This window comes from Coenobita brevimanus, chromosome 6, assembly GCF_032717465.1.
Source record: "Coenobita brevimanus isolate Jiangsu-jjx chromosome 6, ASM3271746v2, whole genome shotgun sequence".
Taxonomy (NCBI): Eukaryota; Metazoa; Arthropoda; class Malacostraca; order Decapoda; family Coenobitidae; genus Coenobita; species Coenobita brevimanus.
The window spans coordinates 69,548,837-69,567,324 of NC_136959.1; the positions used below are offsets into that span (position 1 = coordinate 69,548,837).

General features: G+C 41.0%; 1 protein-coding gene and 1 non-coding gene across 2 annotated transcripts in view; one reads left to right on the top strand and one right to left on the bottom strand.

The window, feature by feature from the left end:
- The window catches only part of LRP1 (LDL receptor protein 1), a 335,280-nt gene that overhangs the window by 86,691 nt on the left and 230,101 nt on the right, over nucleotides 1–18,488 (top strand). The window contains exons 7-11 of the mRNA XM_080272895.1: nucleotides 3,712–3,837; nucleotides 9,174–9,320; nucleotides 10,196–10,303; nucleotides 17,244–17,403; nucleotides 18,036–18,261. Of these exons, the coding sequence (XP_080129021.1) occupies nucleotides 3,712–3,837; nucleotides 9,174–9,320; nucleotides 10,196–10,303; nucleotides 17,244–17,403; nucleotides 18,036–18,261 (767 nt within the window). The remainder of the gene's footprint in view (nucleotides 1–3,711; nucleotides 3,838–9,173; nucleotides 9,321–10,195; nucleotides 10,304–17,243; nucleotides 17,404–18,035; nucleotides 18,262–18,488) is intronic.
- Nucleotides 9,555–9,673, bottom strand: LOC145403281 (5S ribosomal RNA). The gene has a single exon (XR_013897967.1). It is a non-coding gene; the product is annotated as a 5S ribosomal RNA (ribosomal RNA).

Below are 18,488 nucleotides of genomic sequence, written 5' to 3' on the forward strand. Positions count from 1 at the left end.
TGAACACGCATGGCTCTGAATTGACCATACTGAACCAAAATTTGCTTGACTGAACCTGAATTTTAAAAGTGGACTACGATTGCTCCAACCTGGTCAAAGCATAGCTGATATGATCACAAACAACTCATATAACAATACATGAATTAGGTATAAATTGACAACTGCACTGATTTTCATCCCAAATAGTTAATGCGCGAAGATCACAGGTCTGACAGTTATGTTAGCAAAGGGTTATGTCTTCACACTGCGGGTACAATCTTGAACATTGGTTCACCAACTGTTCCACTGAAACTTGTTCACATGTAGGGCATAAACATTAATTCTTCGTTACTGCATCATATTAGAGAGAATAATGTACTGCATAAGGCTGAGAAACATACCATGCATCTTTCAACCTAGGGATATTAGCCAGTAGAGGATATGCAAAAGTGGAAGAGGTGAAACATTAGGTAAGTTTTTGTCCCCAAATGTAGAGTACATAGCTGATGAACATACTCATCTAGGTTCTTAGTAGTACCACATCATGGAATTTTATTTTAGCACAGAGTATTACTGTATCATTATCCATTATGAGATACAGTAGTACAACTGTAGTGATTATTTAGAGTTTTAGTACCATTTTGTCTTTTTTGTGTGTGTGTTTTTATAAGTACAATGTACGTTATTTATACTTTATGTACTGCCCTTTTCAAACAGAATCCTTATGTAAAATGGTGACCCCCCCATGTATATAGAGAACAGTTTCACCTCTTCCACCTCTTCCACTTTCGACCAAATATGTACCTGAAGCAGTGTCATATTGGGTCCTGTTTTTGGGCTTGCCCTGTCATGTGTCTCCATGCACCAGTAACTTGTATTTATTAGATATAAACATTTACAGTTCTACATGGAAGGCACTGATCATATTTGCTGTCCCAGTTCATAAGACAGTTTAGAGAAAAATAATTTATGCTAATCTTAATACGCTGTCACACATGAGCTTTGACAAGAACAAAATCTGGGTAAGTGCAAGTGGTGTGGAATAAATACACCCTTTAAAATTCTTTGTTCTAAGATGTTTAGTGGAGAAGTATCTAGAGAAGGGAAAGAAAGTTTATGCTGCCTTCATGGACTTGGAGAAAGCTTATGACAGAATAGATAGGCAAGGTATGTGGAAGGTATTAAGAATATATGGAGTGGAGGGGAAATTGTTGAGTGCTGTGAAGAGTACGTACGTAGGAGCTAGGGCTACGGTGCGGGTGGATGGAGAGCTGAGTGAGTTCTTTGATCTCAATGTGGGACTGAAACAGGGTTGTGTGATGTCTCCATGGCTGTTTAATATATGCATGGATGGGGTTGTAAAGGAGATGCAAGGTAGGGCAGTGGATGTGGGGGTGGCTCTAATGAATGAGGGTGAGATTTGGAAGATTCCGGTGTTGCTGTTTGCTGATGATACAGTATTGTTGAGTGGAGATGAATGGGAGTTGAAAGGTTTGGTGAATGAATTTGGGACAGTGTGTAGGAAGAGGAATCTGAAAATTAATGTAAACAAGAGTAAAGTTACAGTATGGTGTTTGAGAGGAATGAAGTCACAGAATGTACAGTGAGGTTGGATGGTGCGGATATGGAGAATGTGAGTGCATTCAAGTACTTGGGTGGTGTGATGAGTAAGGATGGAACTTTGGGGGATGAAGTGCATGAAAGGATACAGCAGGGAAGGAAGTTTGTTGGTTCACTGAAAGCAGGGAGGTGTGAGTATGGAAGTTATCAAGTCACTGCATGATACTGTGATCTCTACCCGGATGTATGGAAATGAGACGTGGACCTTGCAAGAGGGGAATAAGTCAAGAGTGAGAGCAGTGGAAATGAGTTACTTGAGAGGAGCATGTGAAGTGACATGGAGGGACAGGTTGACGAATGAAGAAGTAAAGGAACGCTGTGGGGTGGATGTGGATGTGGTTGAGAAGATTAGGAGAAACACACTGAGGTGGTCTGGACATGTGGAGAGAATGGAGAATGAAAGACAGACTGAGAGGGTGTATGTAGGTGAGGTGAAGGGAGGGAGAGGGAGGAGTAGACTGAGGATGGGGTGGAGGGATGGAGTTGAGAGGTATATGAGGGAGGGGGGAGTGAGTTGGGGGGAGGGTAGTCAAATGGTGGGTGACAGAGTGACTTGGAGGCGTTTTGGCTGCGGCCACCCTTTGTGGGATTAGGGCATCGGGCTATAGATATTTAGATAGATTTCACGTGGTAGGTGGGGGCGCTCACCATCCACTCACTCAATGTAGTGCTGCTCTCGGGTGTCTGCCCTGTCCTCTCCTCCATCCTTCTTTCCTTCCATCTTCTTCTATCTTTCTTTCCTTCATTCTTTCCTCGTCCTTCTGCCTATGGGTGAATTTACACTCCCTCTTCTGTCTTTCATTCCTTCATTCTTTCCTCTTTCTTCTGCCTATGGGTGACTCTACACTGAGTGACAAGCCAAATGGTTTCCTGTACACCAGGAAACTATTTACTATGCTGGGTGGTAACCTTATAACCAAATTTTGGCGCCTGGTGGCGTAGTGGATAATTATTGTGCTCCAATCGGATTGAGCCAGTGAAGGTTTATATCCAAGGGATGGTTGGGGTTTATTGCTCACGTAATGCCACTCAGGGATGAGTGAGGTTGGACACTCTCATCTTTAATGTCATGACCAACTGCTTAGCCCCAGGCTCCTACGGCCCTCATGGGGCAACGTAGGATTGGATGATGGATGGATGGATGGTTAACCTTTTTTCTTTTCTCAGTTCACTGTATGTGACTGAGGTGGAACCAGAATATCTATCTATCTATTTATATGTCTGTCTAGGTAGCAGGTGTTGGTTACCATCATCCACTCGCCTGATGTGGTGCTTCCTACTACTACCTTCACCTTTACCATTTTTTTTTTTATGCATCTGCCCTCCTTCCTTCCTATTTTACCCATCTTTCCTGTTACTTTTTATTACTCTTCTTTCCTTTTCAGGTGGCTTTACATTGAAAGACAGGCCAAACGGTTTCCTGTAAGCCAGGAAACCATTTACAATGCTGAGTGGTAACCATAAAAACAACTCATACGTGTTCCCTATTGTCAAAAAGTGGGTAGGAAGAGGGCTTGTGCCCCTCCTCATAAAACAACTAACTCAAAGACAAATGGCCACCCCCTACAGGATTGTGGGATCTAACTATAGATAAAAAGATAGACAGATAGATAGATAGATGGATAGACACTGTGTGAGTGAGGAAGAACCAGGATGTCAGAGGTCTAAATTATAGTATTTCTGACTGATGATGATCCTTATATCTGTGGGTATGTTGTTCAATGGTTCTGATTAATTTGCTTTCCTCACACAGTTCTGGATCCTACCTTATCTTTTAGGTGCAAACTATGGTTAAAATGATAATGATGATGATGATGATGATGATGATGATGATGAGGAGGAGAATGTTTTGTATGCACATTAATTTGAATATCTGATGATTAGTGCCTATTTGAAATTAGGCTCTAGACTGTACCATATATTGCAATCAGTGATGTACAGTATGTAAATGTTGGTGCATATAGGATGCTTCTGCTGTATTTGTGAATATTGTATTTTGTATAATTTATACAATCTAATGTACTACAACACTGAAGAAAAATCAAAGGAAGTTTGTTGTATGCTGTCTGTAATTGTGGTCTGCTGATACTGTTTATTTATTTGCACTGACAGATGCCAATGAATGCGAAATAGAGGGTTCATGTGACCAGCGATGCATCAACCATGAAGGAGGATATGAATGCCAGTGCATCTATGGCTACCGACTCCAGGGAAACTCTACATGCGTTGCCATTAATCGTAAGGTCATGAAAGATTATTAGGCCTGGGAGGAATAGTGCTGCATCTTTATATGATGTTCATTCCTAACTGTACAACAGCAATATAAAATTCACTTGGCTATATAGATTTCATTGTGCTGATTCTATAGTACTTTTTGCAAAGATTTAGAATACTTGTACAATTAAGCATTTAAGGACTTAAGCCCCTTCATCTTAAGGACATCTATTCTGAGCTGACCAAAACTGTGTGCTTATAGTTATGAGTATAAAACATGTCCTTATGCAAAGTGAGTCAACCCTGTCATCGCAATGATGTATTTTTTCATTTTACTAAGGCAACCACCAGACGATTTTACTCAAGGTAGGAAGACCCCCCCAGTGCTTAGTCGTGAAGGGTTTAATGGAGGCTACATCTATCCCTGCTTGTTTGAAAGTTCTCCAAAGCTGAATAAAATTATCTATTGAAAGGAATAAAGAAACTAAAAATGTATGCTGCCTTTGTGAAGAAGTTACTAAGTTATCATTAAAAAAAAAAAAAAAAAAAAAAATCTGTTATCAAGATTTTATTAAACATACTACTTATCTTCGTGCAATATTAACTTATGAGACAGTAAGAATATTGGGAAATACTAGTGATATAGAGGTTCATCATCCCCACTGACCAGCTGCTTGTAATGTACGTTGCGTCATACCTTCAGTAACACAGAGTAGATCAGAGAACCTTGCTTTCAATCTCTCTATCCCTGATGTGCAAAGAAAACTGGATCTGAGCAATGTATGGATTGAAAATAAGAAAACTGATGTTACACTACAAGCAAACCTTGTAATTAGTTAGGGATGTTTTTGAAAATATCACAACTTTGTCTATATATACAGTATGGTGAAGTGGGAGAAACTGGCATACTGGCTCTATGGCATCAAGTTTCTCTAACTGTCAGCACCAAACTACATGCACAGTACACACTACACTTCCTTTTCAAAATTAAAAAAGGGAAAATGGTGCACTTAAACCTTCCCTCAGAGTCCCCGGGGAGGGGGGGGGGACCATAATTGCCCCCATCGTCTTCCCCTCTCCCTGTGACGACTCTAAGAGCTGTCCAGAACCACTGTCTGACTCACTTCTTCATTTCTGCAACACTCACGGCCTTTCCCCCTAACTTTCTCTCTGTTGAACACCACCTCTCCTCCTCTAAACCTCACCATCTCTTTTTAACCAAGACTTAGCTGTCTGAGGTAACTGACAGCAAACTCTTTTCTGTTTCCTCCTAATTTCTCTATACTCATTTCAAACCCAAAGGTGGCTGTTGTGCATATGTATGCAAAGACTTATCTTGCTCTCGTGTTCCTGAACTTGACTCTTCTGAATTCTCTACTCTCTGGCTTCAGCTCTCCTGTCATTCTCTGACTAAATATATCTGCACTGTGTACCTATCCACTAATTCTACTATCAAAAATTCTTCGACTATCTTACTTCTACGATGGAACACATTCTATCCATTTCTTCTTTCTCTGAAATCTCCATTCTAGGAGATTTCAATGTTCACCACCACCTATGGCTCTTCTCTCCTTTCACTGATCCACCTGGTGAACAAGCCTACATCTTTTCTATCCTTAATGACCTAAAGCAGCTTGTACAGCACCCTACCCGTACCCCTGACCACCTTGGAGAGAGCTCCAACATACTTGACCTCTTCCTTACAACTAATCCTTCTGCATACACTGTTAATCTTTTCTCTCCTTTGGGCTCCTCTGATCACAACCTAATTACCTTAACCTGTCCTATCGCTCCAGTACGGCCTGTGGACCCTCCAAAGAAATGTTGACTGTGGCACTTTGGAGCTGCAAACTGGGAGGCCCTCAGGCAGTACTTCTTTTATTTTCCCTGGAATGATTATTGCTTCCATGGCTAGGAGCTATCTGAGTGTGCCTTGCTTATTACAGAGGTTATTCTCTTGGGCATGGAAGCATACATTCCTTTCTCATATCCTTTGACCAATGCAAGAAAGCCTTGATTTAATCTCGCTTGTTCTAATGCTGTCCGCAACAAGGAGAGGACCTATAAAAGGTACCAGAACCAAACCACCCCCGAATCAAATCTTTTTTATGTTTCTGCCGGGAATCGTGCTAAGTCTGTTCTTCGCTCTGCTAAAAATAATTTAATCCTTACTAAATGCTCTCAACTCTCCAACTTGAATTCTTCCCACTCCTTCTGGCACCTTGCCAAAAACCTTTCTAACAACTTTACCTCATCATCCTTCCCTCCTCTCTTCTAGTCTGATGGCTCTATAGCTATTTCTTCTACTGATAAAGATCTCTTGGCTCAGACTTTCTCCTCCAATTCCACCTTAGACGATTCCAGTGCTGTTCCTCCATCACTTCCCCCCTCTGACTTCCTCATGGCTGACATTAAAATTTCTTCAGCTGCTGTATTTTCTGCCATCACTGGCCTCAATACGAACAGGGCATGTGGGCCTGATGGAGTCCCTCCTGTTGTCCTCAAGAACTGTGCTTACACCTTGCCTAGGTAAACTCTTCTGCCTTTGTCTTTCAACTTGTACCTTTCCTTCTTGCTGGAAGTTTGCTCTCATTCAGCCGGTCCCAAAGAAGGGTGACCATTCCCAACCCTCTAAATATTGTCCAATTACTTTAACATTTTGTGTCTCAAAAGTTTTTGAGTCTGTTCTTAACAGAAAAATTATAAAACATCTTTCCTATCACAACCTTCTTTCTGATTGTCAGGATGGGTTCCATCAGGGATGCTCCACTGGCAATCTTCTCAACTACCTTCCAGACTCCTGGTCATCCTCCTTTCGGGACTTTGGCAAAAGCTTTGCCATTGCACTTGACATCTCAAATGCTTTCAATCAATTCTGGCATAAATCTTTAATTTCCGAACTGCCCTCTTCCGGTTTCTATCCTCCTATCTATGCCTTCATCTACAGCTTCCTTTCTGGTCGTTCTATAGCCACTGTTGTAGACGGCCATCGTTCTTTTCCTAGATCTATCAACAGTGGTGTTCCTCAGGGTTTTGTCCTATCACCAACTCTCTTCCTTTTATTCATCAATGATCTAAGCTGTATATCTAACCCTCTCCATTCGTACGCTGATGATTCTACCTTTCACCTTTCCATTCGGTTCGCGCAATGCCCACCCCAGCAGTTACTTCAACAAACAAGGGGTGAGGCTATGGCACTCCTAATGTCTGACTTGGCTCGTATATCTGACTGGGGTAAAAATATTCTTGTTGTTTTTAATGCATCAAAGACTCAATTTTTACACCCATGAACCCGACAAAATCTTCCACAGGAGTATCCACTAATGTTTAATAATATCCAGCTCAATCCTGCATCATCCTTGAACATGCTTGGGGTTTCATTCACTTGGGATTTATCTTGGAATGGTCATATTACATCTCTGGTAAAATCTGCTTCCAAGAGATTAAGTGTGCTAAGCCGGCTCCGTACCTTCTTTACCCCTGCACAGCTGTTGACTTTATACATGGGATTTATTCGCCCCTGTGAGGAGTACAATTCTCATGTATGGGGAGGCTCCCCACATACAGCTCTTCTCAATAGGGTGGAGTCAAAGGCTTTTCATCTCTTTAACTCTCCTCTTACTGGCTCTCTTCAACCTCTGTCTCTTCGCCGCACTGTTGCCTCCTTATTTCTTTTCTATTGTTACTTCCATGGCCACTGCTCCTCCAAACTGTCTGCTTGCATCGCTCCACCTCTATGATGGGTGCGTAGCACCTAGCAACAAACTCTCATCCCTTTTCTGTCCAACTCTCCAATGCAAGAGTTAACTGTTACTCCCAGTCATTCATTTATGTAACAGGTCAACTCTGGAACTGTCTCCTTCTGTCTGTATTTCCTACTTTCTATGATCTCCTGGCTTTCAAACGCAGTGCGTCCAGGCATCTCGAAACGAAAGGATGTTGAATTTGGCTCTCTTTTGTATTTTTTTTTTTTTTTCTTGGAAGGAACTGTTTTGTGGGCTCCTAGCCTTTGGTTCCTTCTTCCTCGCATAAAAAAAGTGAATTTTGATACAGTAAACTCTCAATTATCCGTTGCAACTCAACCAAGTCGTACAATGACTAAAGCAAAATGCTGGATATTGCATATCCAGTGCAACATTCGGATTTGAGCCAGATATTGTAATTCTGTCTGTCTCAACCTTCTATCCTAAAAACTTTACCATGAGTAAAAGATAAAGACAAACATATGAAAACAGCACAGTAATGATACAGTACAGTACATAGTTTACAGTACTGTACATAGTGTACTACTGAATGTACTCACTAAGTGTTGGCATTGATGGGGAGAAACAGCACTGGGGGGTTCATACTCATAAACAGTATAGTACACAATACAGCATAGGGGTAGTTTAACAATCACGACAGAGTGCCAGGACATGAACACTGACAGGCCATTAACTTTGCAATACAAAACAGTACAGTAGCTTGAACATAGGACACCAGAGTTAGGCAAGGCACCAGGGTTTTGCGACCGCATTGTCAGAAGAGTGGGAGAGTACAGATACGTCGACTCTACAACATCCACAGGGAAGAATGAGAGGGGGGAGGTATTCATGGCGGGCCAGACAAGCTACGCCCACGACAGATTCTGATTGGCTGGCGCATAGCAGGCATATTCAATGGCTTCCGAGTTTCAGGATTTCCCCTGGCACCAGTTGGCTACCACTTACGTACCTGTTGAGACCCCTCAACACCAGATATTGCATTTGGCCGATGGTTATGTCCCACGTCAATGCTATTGCTTAAAAATTGCCAGATATTGCTTTAATAGAGCCAAGAGCTGTGCTGGATATTGCACTGGGCTGGATATTGTGATAATGGATAATTGAGAGTTTACTGTAATAAGTTTTTCTGCAATTATGGTTTTCACACTATGGTGGAGACCTTATTGTAGTTGCACTGCTTTCTCTTGCTTCTTAAATCTTTCTTTCTTACAAATGATTTTCAGGATCACTTCAAATTTCATACATTTGTTCCAGGGCAAATACCCCCAGACAATTTTTTTTTTTCATTCCTTTTTTTTTTTAAGGGTTTTATGGGGTCAAAGGTCAAACCATACAGACACACAAATTTCTGGTTCATGTGCTCTAGTATGGTCATTAATCAGCATGGCAATTTGCACAGAAGTCTTGCCTTTTCTCTATGTTGGCATTATGTAAGCATGTAGAGACCATCCTCCATACCCTTGGAAATGTTGGCAATCTTTAATTTAATGTAGACATAGCCATAATAGCAAAAAGGAACATGAAAATAGGTGGTTTATAATGAGGATTTGTACAGGCTCTATGTACACAACTTATTGCTCATGTATCACTTGACAGAACCAAGGAACCAGCCTCCTACACTACTCTATGCCAGTAATTCTGGTCTGGCACGACTCCACCTCAATGGCTCTGTTGTCCATGAAGATACAATGCTTCGCTTTCACTATGCTGTTACTCTGGACTTTGATCATCGAAATAACTCAGGTAGGCAATGAAGAATACTGAGATTATGATTGCACAATGAGAGAGAGAGAGAGAGAGAGGATTAGGGGCACCCCACCTACCACAAAGCTGTTCGTGTATATATATATATATATATATATTCATTTCATTCATTGCCAGACGCCATGTATCCCAGACAGGGTGGCCAAGGGCTTAGAGTTAATTGTTTTACAGGGAGGGGCACTAATCCTCCACAAACCCCACTTGACGTAGGGATGCCAACAGCATCTGGTGTTCCCAGGCGGTCACCCATCCAAGTACTAACCAGACCCAACATTGCTTAACTTCGCTGATCGAACGGGAAGCGGTGTACTCAACGTGGTATGGCCGTTGTATATATATATATACAGTATGCTCCCACAGTGCACGAGTGGATGGGTGATCCTGGTCCTTGCACACTGTGAAATCGCACTCTGCGAATACATAATTTTACAGGAAAAATTACATATGGGCGGTACCCCCTCATACCTTGACATTTTTTTACCCTTAGACAAATAATAAAGGGAAAATTTGTGTGTGTGTGTGTGTGTGTGTGTGTGTGTGTGTGTGTGTGTGTGTGTGTGTGTGTGTGTGTATGTACAGTATATATACACTGTACATATACTGTGTGTGTATATATATATATATATATATATTATAGTAGTCATGTCTCAGTGGGTTAGAGCACTCCAATCTGACCAACGGGTTAGGGGATTGAGTCCACCCAAGGATCATTGGTAGACATCAGGAAGGGCATCTGCCCATAAAATGCTACACACTCCAAGCCAATATATATATAGTATATAGTATATATATAGTATATTTGCACTGTTGTCCAGCAGGTATATTTATTCATTCCTGATCGCTTCTCTTCTCAGTGTGCTGGGTGAGCTCGAACAGCAGTTGGTCAGTGTTCAAATGTGCCTCAGCAGAAAACCTCACAGCCTCCTGGATTATGCCACACCCCTTTCAGAATGGGCTCAATCGTGAGTTTCTCCCCTTTATGTAATTTGAATTTCCTTTGCTTCATGATCCTAACAATTCCTAGAGGAATCAGAAGACTTTTTTTTTCTGCTACTTTCAGACAATTTTGTTTAGTTTAGGAGCACCTCTAAGTAGTGAAGGAGGTAAAGAAGGTTGTATTTAACCCTTCTAAATTAAAACCTATTGTTATCTGAGTTAGAATGCATGGAGATAATAAGAACAACATAAAAATGATGACCTCTGGCTGAAGAGGTTTATCAGTTACAATAAGACCTCATTATAATGGACTAATTGGAGGAAAAGGTGGATGTTATATCTGATAGTCTGTTCATATGCAGATAGAGCATATGAAAAGTGGTACGGTAGGTACCTCACCTAGGACGTAATAAAGACGTCAATAAATTGCTGTTGTATGGGTTTAGCCTGTGTTCCTTGATGTATAATGAATCAGTAAGCAATACAGACGAAGTGTTGACTCTCATTTCAATAAATAATAATAAAAAGAAGAGGAAATACTGGATCTGCGTTCAATATCTAACAAATTTGTCTGCAGGCTGCTAGATGCGTTCCCGATACCGGACATTGGTATGTTTTATAACAAACATTGTCTTGTAGGGTCAAGGGGTCCAATACTGTATATCCAAATTCCAGCATAAACAGTCCGTTAACGTGAGGGTTCACTTGTTTTCAACCCTCCCTCTTTGTGTCTTTCCTCTCTGCAACCCATCACTTAACTTCTTTCCCAGTCTCACATCATATCATATTGCAAACGCAGTAGCTGTGAGCTTATCAGAGAACAACCTTGTGCAGTATATAGGGAGCATCATCCTAAACTATTCAGCAATAAAAGTATGACAACATTGTGTTTTATATTATATAGACTACATTTTTATCATTTTTTACCCTTATTCCCCTGCCTTGGTGTTCATAATATTTCTTCTTCCCTCCTGTCTTAGGGTGCATCCTGACTGAAAGCTGAAAGGCAGGGGTGAGCGAGAGTGAGATGAGCCTGGAAATTTAAATTTTTGCAGTTCATATGCATGGCCGCATTGCTAGTGGTTGCGAGTGGGCACCAATGCATATTTGCACAAGGTCACATGGGCAGAGTTGACAGTTAACATTACTTCGTTGAACCTGCGCAGGCAAGAAAGCTATAGAGGAGCTTTGAGGCTACACTAACACCATTTATGAGGGATGCATCCGATATAACAAACAGTGACAGAGCTCTGATTTTACAGAGGTGGAAGAGGATTGGAGGGAAAAAAAAAAAAATGAGCTTCTGGTAGTTAATTTTGGTGTACATATTGATACTTATCTGGTGGAAGTCATTTTGGGGGGCGAGTTTTTATTACTGTACAAATAAAATTTTGTAGTACAGTTTGTGTGAGAGGTGACAAAGATATTTTGTCGAAATCCCACGTCTCTATCTATGGCTAGATGCCTTAATCTCATAAGGGGTAGCCACAAATCACCTACATGTCACCCTGTCCCCTGCCATTACACTGCCCTCTCCCCCAGTTCACACCCTACTCTCTTACAGACCTCTCCACTCCAACCCTCCATCTCATCCTCGTTCTCCTCCTCCCTCCCTCCCCTCCTCTCCACCTCACTCACATACACTCTCCTTATTAGTCTCTCATTCTCCATCCTCTCCACATGACCAAACACCTCAGTGTGTTTCTCCTAACACTTTCCATCACATTCACATCTACACCACAACACTCCTTCACTTCCTCATTTATCAGCCTGTCTTTCCTTGCAACTCAACATTCTCCTCTCAAATAATTAATTTCCACTGATCTCACTCTTGACTTATGTCTTTCCAACAAGTCCAGGCTTTGCTTCCACATATTAGAGTTGGTATCAAAATACTATCTTGCAGTGGCTTTTTTACTTCCATGCTCACTTCCCTATTTCTTATCAGTGTCAAAGAACCAGCAGTCTTTCTTCTCTGTTGTACCCTTTCAAGCACTTCATCCTCTAAACTTTCATCCTTCCTCATCAAACTACCCATGTACTTAACCTTTCTTCTCTACTGTACCCTTTCAAGCACTTCATCCTCTAAACTTCCATCTCTATTCATCATACTACCCATGTACTTTAATGCACTCGCATTTTCCATTTCCTCAACATCCAGCCTCACTGTGCATTCAGCAACTTCATTTTTCTCGAAGACCACAACTTAACTCTTCCCTACATTCATCGTTAGATTCCATCCTTACACATTCCCCCAAACTCATTCACAAAGCCTTGTAGTTCCCCTTCGTCTTCACTTAACAATATAGTATCACCTGCAAACAACAGAAAAGAAAGTTTTCAATTGCTGCCCTCTCTCATTAGGACTGCTCCAACATCAACTACCCTACCTTGCATCTCTTTTACACCTCTATCCATATACAGTAAATGGGATACGAGGTAGGGCAGTGGATGTTGCAGCAACCCTGATGAAAACTGCACCGATAAAACAATAGGACTACTGCATAGCATAACACAAGCTATATGGAATTAAGCTAAAGTTATTTGACTTTGCAAGAGTACTGACCTTCAACTGAACAGAAGTATTCTGAAAATGTCTTTCACATGTTTTGCCATTTATGTGTAATTTTTTTCTGTCGAGTTGGAAAACTGCACCATGCCAAGATTTACTATCGCATTATTTTTAGGACTCACTTTTGCACCCATCCCTTCTTCAATAATGATGCAGTACTGTAGGATGCATGCAACTTTAATGATCTGTACTGCATTATCAATTAATGTACCTATGGTTCTATTCATTATTCTGAATTTTTGTCATAATTCCAAAAGCAAACTCAAGGCATCTGGCTCTTGATAGGCAGAAATTGCAGTAAACATTTTTTTTTTTTTTGCCCTGTCTAAGGCAAGGTGTCTCATTTAGGAAGTAGTTTGTACTTCAGCAGACTGTTCTCCAATAGCTGTGACTTTCAAAGGAGTGCCATCTCCTGTTTTTAGCATTAGGGAAATGCTGTCTGCAGTTGTCAAGGGTGACATGATGATGTTACCAAGGCAATACTTGCCAACCACAGGGCTGACTCGCTTTCAGTTCTTACCTACAGTAACTGTATCTTTACAGGAATGAGTCAAGCTCGCACTGTCCCATGTATTAAACCATTTTTATCATACATATCCATAAATTTATGAATAGTTTTGGCACACACTATTTCACCCAGTAGTGCATTCCACTGATCAATTGCCCCATTTGGGAACTGAATTTCCTTACATCTTTATCGCCTCTCTTTTTATGTTGTTTTTTGCAGTGTCCTCTAGCTGATGCTTCCCCACAGGTTATATATTCATTTCTGTCTATTTTCTCTTTCCCTGCGATGCATTTATATAGCATAATCATGTCTCCTCTTTTCCTTCTCTCCTGTAGTGTTGGAGGATTCAGTTTTTCTAGTCCTTTTTCGTGACAGATCCCTTAAGCTTGGTACCCATCTTGTAGCTGCCCTTTGTACTTTTTCAGTCTTATCTACTGTATGTGTTTTTTGAGATGAGGATTCCAGACTGCTGATGCATACTCCAGGGTTGGTCTGATGAATGATGTTATCTTTCTCAGCATGTCTACATTTATATATGTGAATGCTATTCTCATATTAGCAAGCAGTGTATACATGTTACATACCCTCTCACTGATGTGGTTAGCCGGAGATAGTCTGTTACTGATAATCACTCCTAGGTCCTTTTCCCTTTTTCATATGTTCTGGGTTGATCTTCCTAACTTATAATCCCAACCTGGTTTTTTCTCACTTTTACCAGACTTAATTACATGACACTTGTCCACATTAAATTCCATTTGCCATTTATTGCTGTATTCATGATGTTTATTTAATTCTTCCTGCAGCTCTCTGCAAGAATCTGTGTTAGTAATTGAGGCGTTCCCTGCAGAAGTCAGGCAAGTGACATCAACAAAAAACCGAGAAAACAGCGGTTGAACTTTCGGGTATCTCGGAGTCTGGGTCAACTCTTGCCTTACTACTGCATCAAGTTGCTCAAGACTCTGGGATACTCTCTGCTGTCAACCACTGTTTTTTCAGCGGTCACTTGCTTTGGTAATAATGTTACATCCACCCATCCATCATCCAATCCTACATTGTCCCATGAGGAGCATAGGAGCCCGCGGTTAGGCAGTTGGTCCCGACAATTAAGATAAGAGTGACCAGCCTCACTCATCCCTGAGTGGCATTACATGAGCAATCAACCCCAACCAGCCCTTGGATATAAACCTTCACGGGCTCAATCAAATTGCAGTGCAATAATTACCCACGATACCACCAGGCGCCAAAATTTGGTTATATGGTTACCACCCAGCACAGTAAATGGTTTCCTGGTGTTCAGGAAACCATTTGGCTTGTCACTCAGTGTAGAGTCACCCACAGGCAGAAGGAAGAGGAAAGAATGAAGGAAAGAAAGACAGAAGAGGGAGTGTAAAGTCACCAATAGGCAGAAGGACAAGGAAAGAATGAAGGAAAGAAAGACAGAAGAGGATGGAAGGAAAGAAGGATGGAGGAGAGGAAAGGGCAGACACCCAGCAGCAGCACTCCATCGAGTGAGTGGATGGTGAGCGCCCCCACCCACCATTAAAATCTTGATTTTTTTATTTTTTATTTTTTTTTCAGGAATATAGCTTTTAAAGACCTTTCTGGTTCCATTTTGAGGCAAATTTTTACACAGAGAGACTCTATACACCAACTCCAGCCCGGTGCAAGTGATAACTCCGTTTCGACCTCTGGGTCACTTACCTCACTTCTGTTGGGAGCGCCTCGATTTTCCTTTGTATTTTTGCATCATCTGCAAACATATTTAGATAGCTTCCACTTTCAGTGTTACTGTCGATGTCACTGACATATACCAAAATCATAACTGGTGCCAGCACTGAGCCCTGTGGAACTCCACTAGTAACTTCCTTCCATGATGAATAATTTCCCCTTTGTATCGTTTTCATTTCCCTTTTTTTGAGAAAATCCTGCATCCAACAGTACAGGTTGCCTTGGATACCTCTTTGATGGTACAGTTTCCCTAAAAGTCTTCGGTGAGGAACTGTCAAATGCTTTCTTGAAGTCTAAATAGATACTGTCCACCCATTCTTCTCTTTTCTGTAATGTTTACGTAACTCTATCATTGAAATGCTCCAGCCCACCCTCACTTGCCCCTGCCTGCTGACTCTAAGTTCCCTACCTGGTTTTCTGCTCTTATTCTTCTGTGTCTTTCTTTCTCTCTTTCTATTTTTTTTCATTGTTCATGTTTTCTTAGCTCTCTGGAAAGAAGTATCTATAGACAAGTTTTGTCCTTCTTGCACAATAAACAGTTGAGTTAAGAGTATGAGATGGACGTTTATGAAATACAGGTACCAGCCAAGTTCAATAGGATGATAAATAGGACAGTTCAGGAGTATAAATTGGATACAATAAGAAAAATAGAACTGTTAAGAAATGTTGGTAAATTGGATAGGGGTTAAAAACAGGGCTGGTAAGGAGTGTAACACATAAGAAGTAAAAAAGTTCATGAAAGATGTGGGGTAAGGAAGTCTGTTATCACAGAGTTCCATTAAGTGTGCACAGATGGTACATTATAGTTGTATTATACTGTATAATGAAAATGACTGTCAGTCTGAAAAGCCAGTGAACAAGACAAAGGGAATCTGTGACAGCCACCCCCACCCCTGCAATATTATATGGAGGAAGAAATAATCATTTATGGGGGAGGGGAGGGGTAAGCCACAGGCATCCCACCCTGTATGAACTGTGGTCTGGGTGAAGGTCACTATTGTGCATTTTTGGGTTCCCTCCCTGTACGAGGTGGCCATCAAGGGTCTCATTCTGCCTAAAATCTGGCCGGGGTGAATGTCTACTACAGTAGTAAGAAAAATTTTGTGTTCCCAGGTTATGCCTGTGTATGATGGCTTTAACAAGAACCCTGTGGGGCTGCCCCTTCCCCCATTAGAGGTGATCCTCAGAGGTACTACTGTGGCTGGGATGAACATCCATCAATTTGTAAAATTTCATGTTCTTTAATGAAGAACATGGCTGTGCATACAGGCTTTAGCTGAGACCACCAGGGACCACCTCCCATGAACATACCCTCAGGGGTCCCATCATGCTTATAACCTGGCACACATGAAGCTCTTCCACTCTTCCAAACTTTGTGTTCCTAGGTTTAAAAAAAAAAAAAAAAAAAAAAAAAAAAAAAAACTGGCTGTGCCTAACAGTTTTTGGTGTAACAGAGGGTGGCCCTCAAGGATCCCACCCTGCTTTTGAAACCTGGCCCAGGGGGTGGTCTACCAATGTGCAAAAATTAGTTTTCCTAACAACCTTCTCGTAAGGCTTGGACCCGATTCTTCAAGAAAGTGGAGTAACTCAATGAGTAAGTGAGTGAATGAGTGAGTAAAACAATAAGGGACAAGCACAATACTAAACTGCCCCTGTGAGTGTGGCTAAAAGGTATATGTGAGTCAGTTTGAGAAAAGGAGAAGGCATGGAAGGCCAAGGCCAAGAACAAGGTTGATGAATGTGGTATATGTGTGTACGTGAGGTAAGGAAGTTCAAGAAGCAAAAAAACTGACGAAGGACAGTAGCTAATGGATTAAATATGTGTGAACTTGTACACAAAAGGGTTGGATCCTCTTCTTAACTTGCAAGTAGACAGAATTATCTCATGGACATTACTGAAGCAAATTATTATGTGTATGGTTTGTGAGGATCTAAGAATTCTGAAGGCTTGAATGGAGAGCAAAACCATGTGTGGCCCATTTCACTAGGCACAGTTCTCTTACTTTTATAATTACTTATGCTTGTCTGTGGATCCTATCTACCCCATTTATTAGTTAGAAACATGGTAATGATGACTTTCTCTCTACTTCATACTTTTATTTTAATGTTTAATGTCCATAAGGTACTCTGAGATACTATTAAAAACTAAAACCTACAGATGTTAATGACTTGGCACGGGACTGGGTGACGGGTAATTGGTACGTCTTGGACCGGCGAGAGATGATTTTCCTTTGTAATGCCACAATGCAGGTCTGCATTACATTGGTTGATGTGGTGCTAAACGAACCCAGAGGCATTGCACTTGACCCAACCAGTGGGTAAGTCTCAATATTCTACCCAAAGAACCTAATACGGTATACATAGCTGAGAAGAGAAAGCATGATTGGGGTATGTGTGTGTTGAATGATACAGAATTATAAATTTATGAATAACCATATTATAAGTATGATGATAGGCAGGACTGGAAGTCATAAACTCTCAGCTGTTATACATAATAATACAATATACAATACAAAATTACTGTGAGGATGAATGTTTTGAAAGATGAAAATAGTCTGTGAGGGAGGGAGATAGACACTCTAAATTATGAAAGAAGTAGCCAAGACTTAATTCTGATTAAGTCTCCCTGTGTTTGGGAATTCCAAATAGGGAATTAGGTATCAACAAGGTGCCTGGGGTGTTTAAGTATAAAACCTTCCATTTACTGACTCATAGGCTTTATGTTTTCTTTTAAAGGCACTTGATCCTTTGTGACCCTTAAGTTCCTGATATACAGGGTAATGCAGTACTGTATATAAAAATCACTTAGTAGAAACTCAATAAAATTTTCCTGTAATGCATTTTTTGCCACTGCATAAATGTGCGTAAGTACTGGTATGTTCACTATTTTCCATTAATTATTGCACCTGAATTATTTGTATCACTCCCTCACCCATCATTAATTCCACAGATACATGTTCTTCACCAACTGGGGTACAACGAACCCGAGACTGGAGCGGGCACTAATGGATGGGTCACAGCGGAAACATATTGTTACCACAAAAATTGTCTATCCTTTTGGCGTTACAGTGGATTATCCTAACCACCATGTGTACTGGGTGGATGGATACCTTAGTCATGTTGAACGGGTAGATTACGATGGAGGAAATCGCAGGATTATTGTACGACTTAGGACAGTGAGTAGATTGTACAGCATACCTGTATTGCCCGTCATCAGATTGAAGGAGATAATCTTGCATGGCCCTCTTCACCTCTAATTAACCATCCAGCTTCTCCAATAACTTTATCCCTGGAAGTGAATGTTTTTTTAAGCTTATACATTACTCCACTTTGTCATGCTTACACAACTCCCAGATAATGAAAATCAACCTTCTTCAGCATAACCAGGAACTATCTGGTTGAT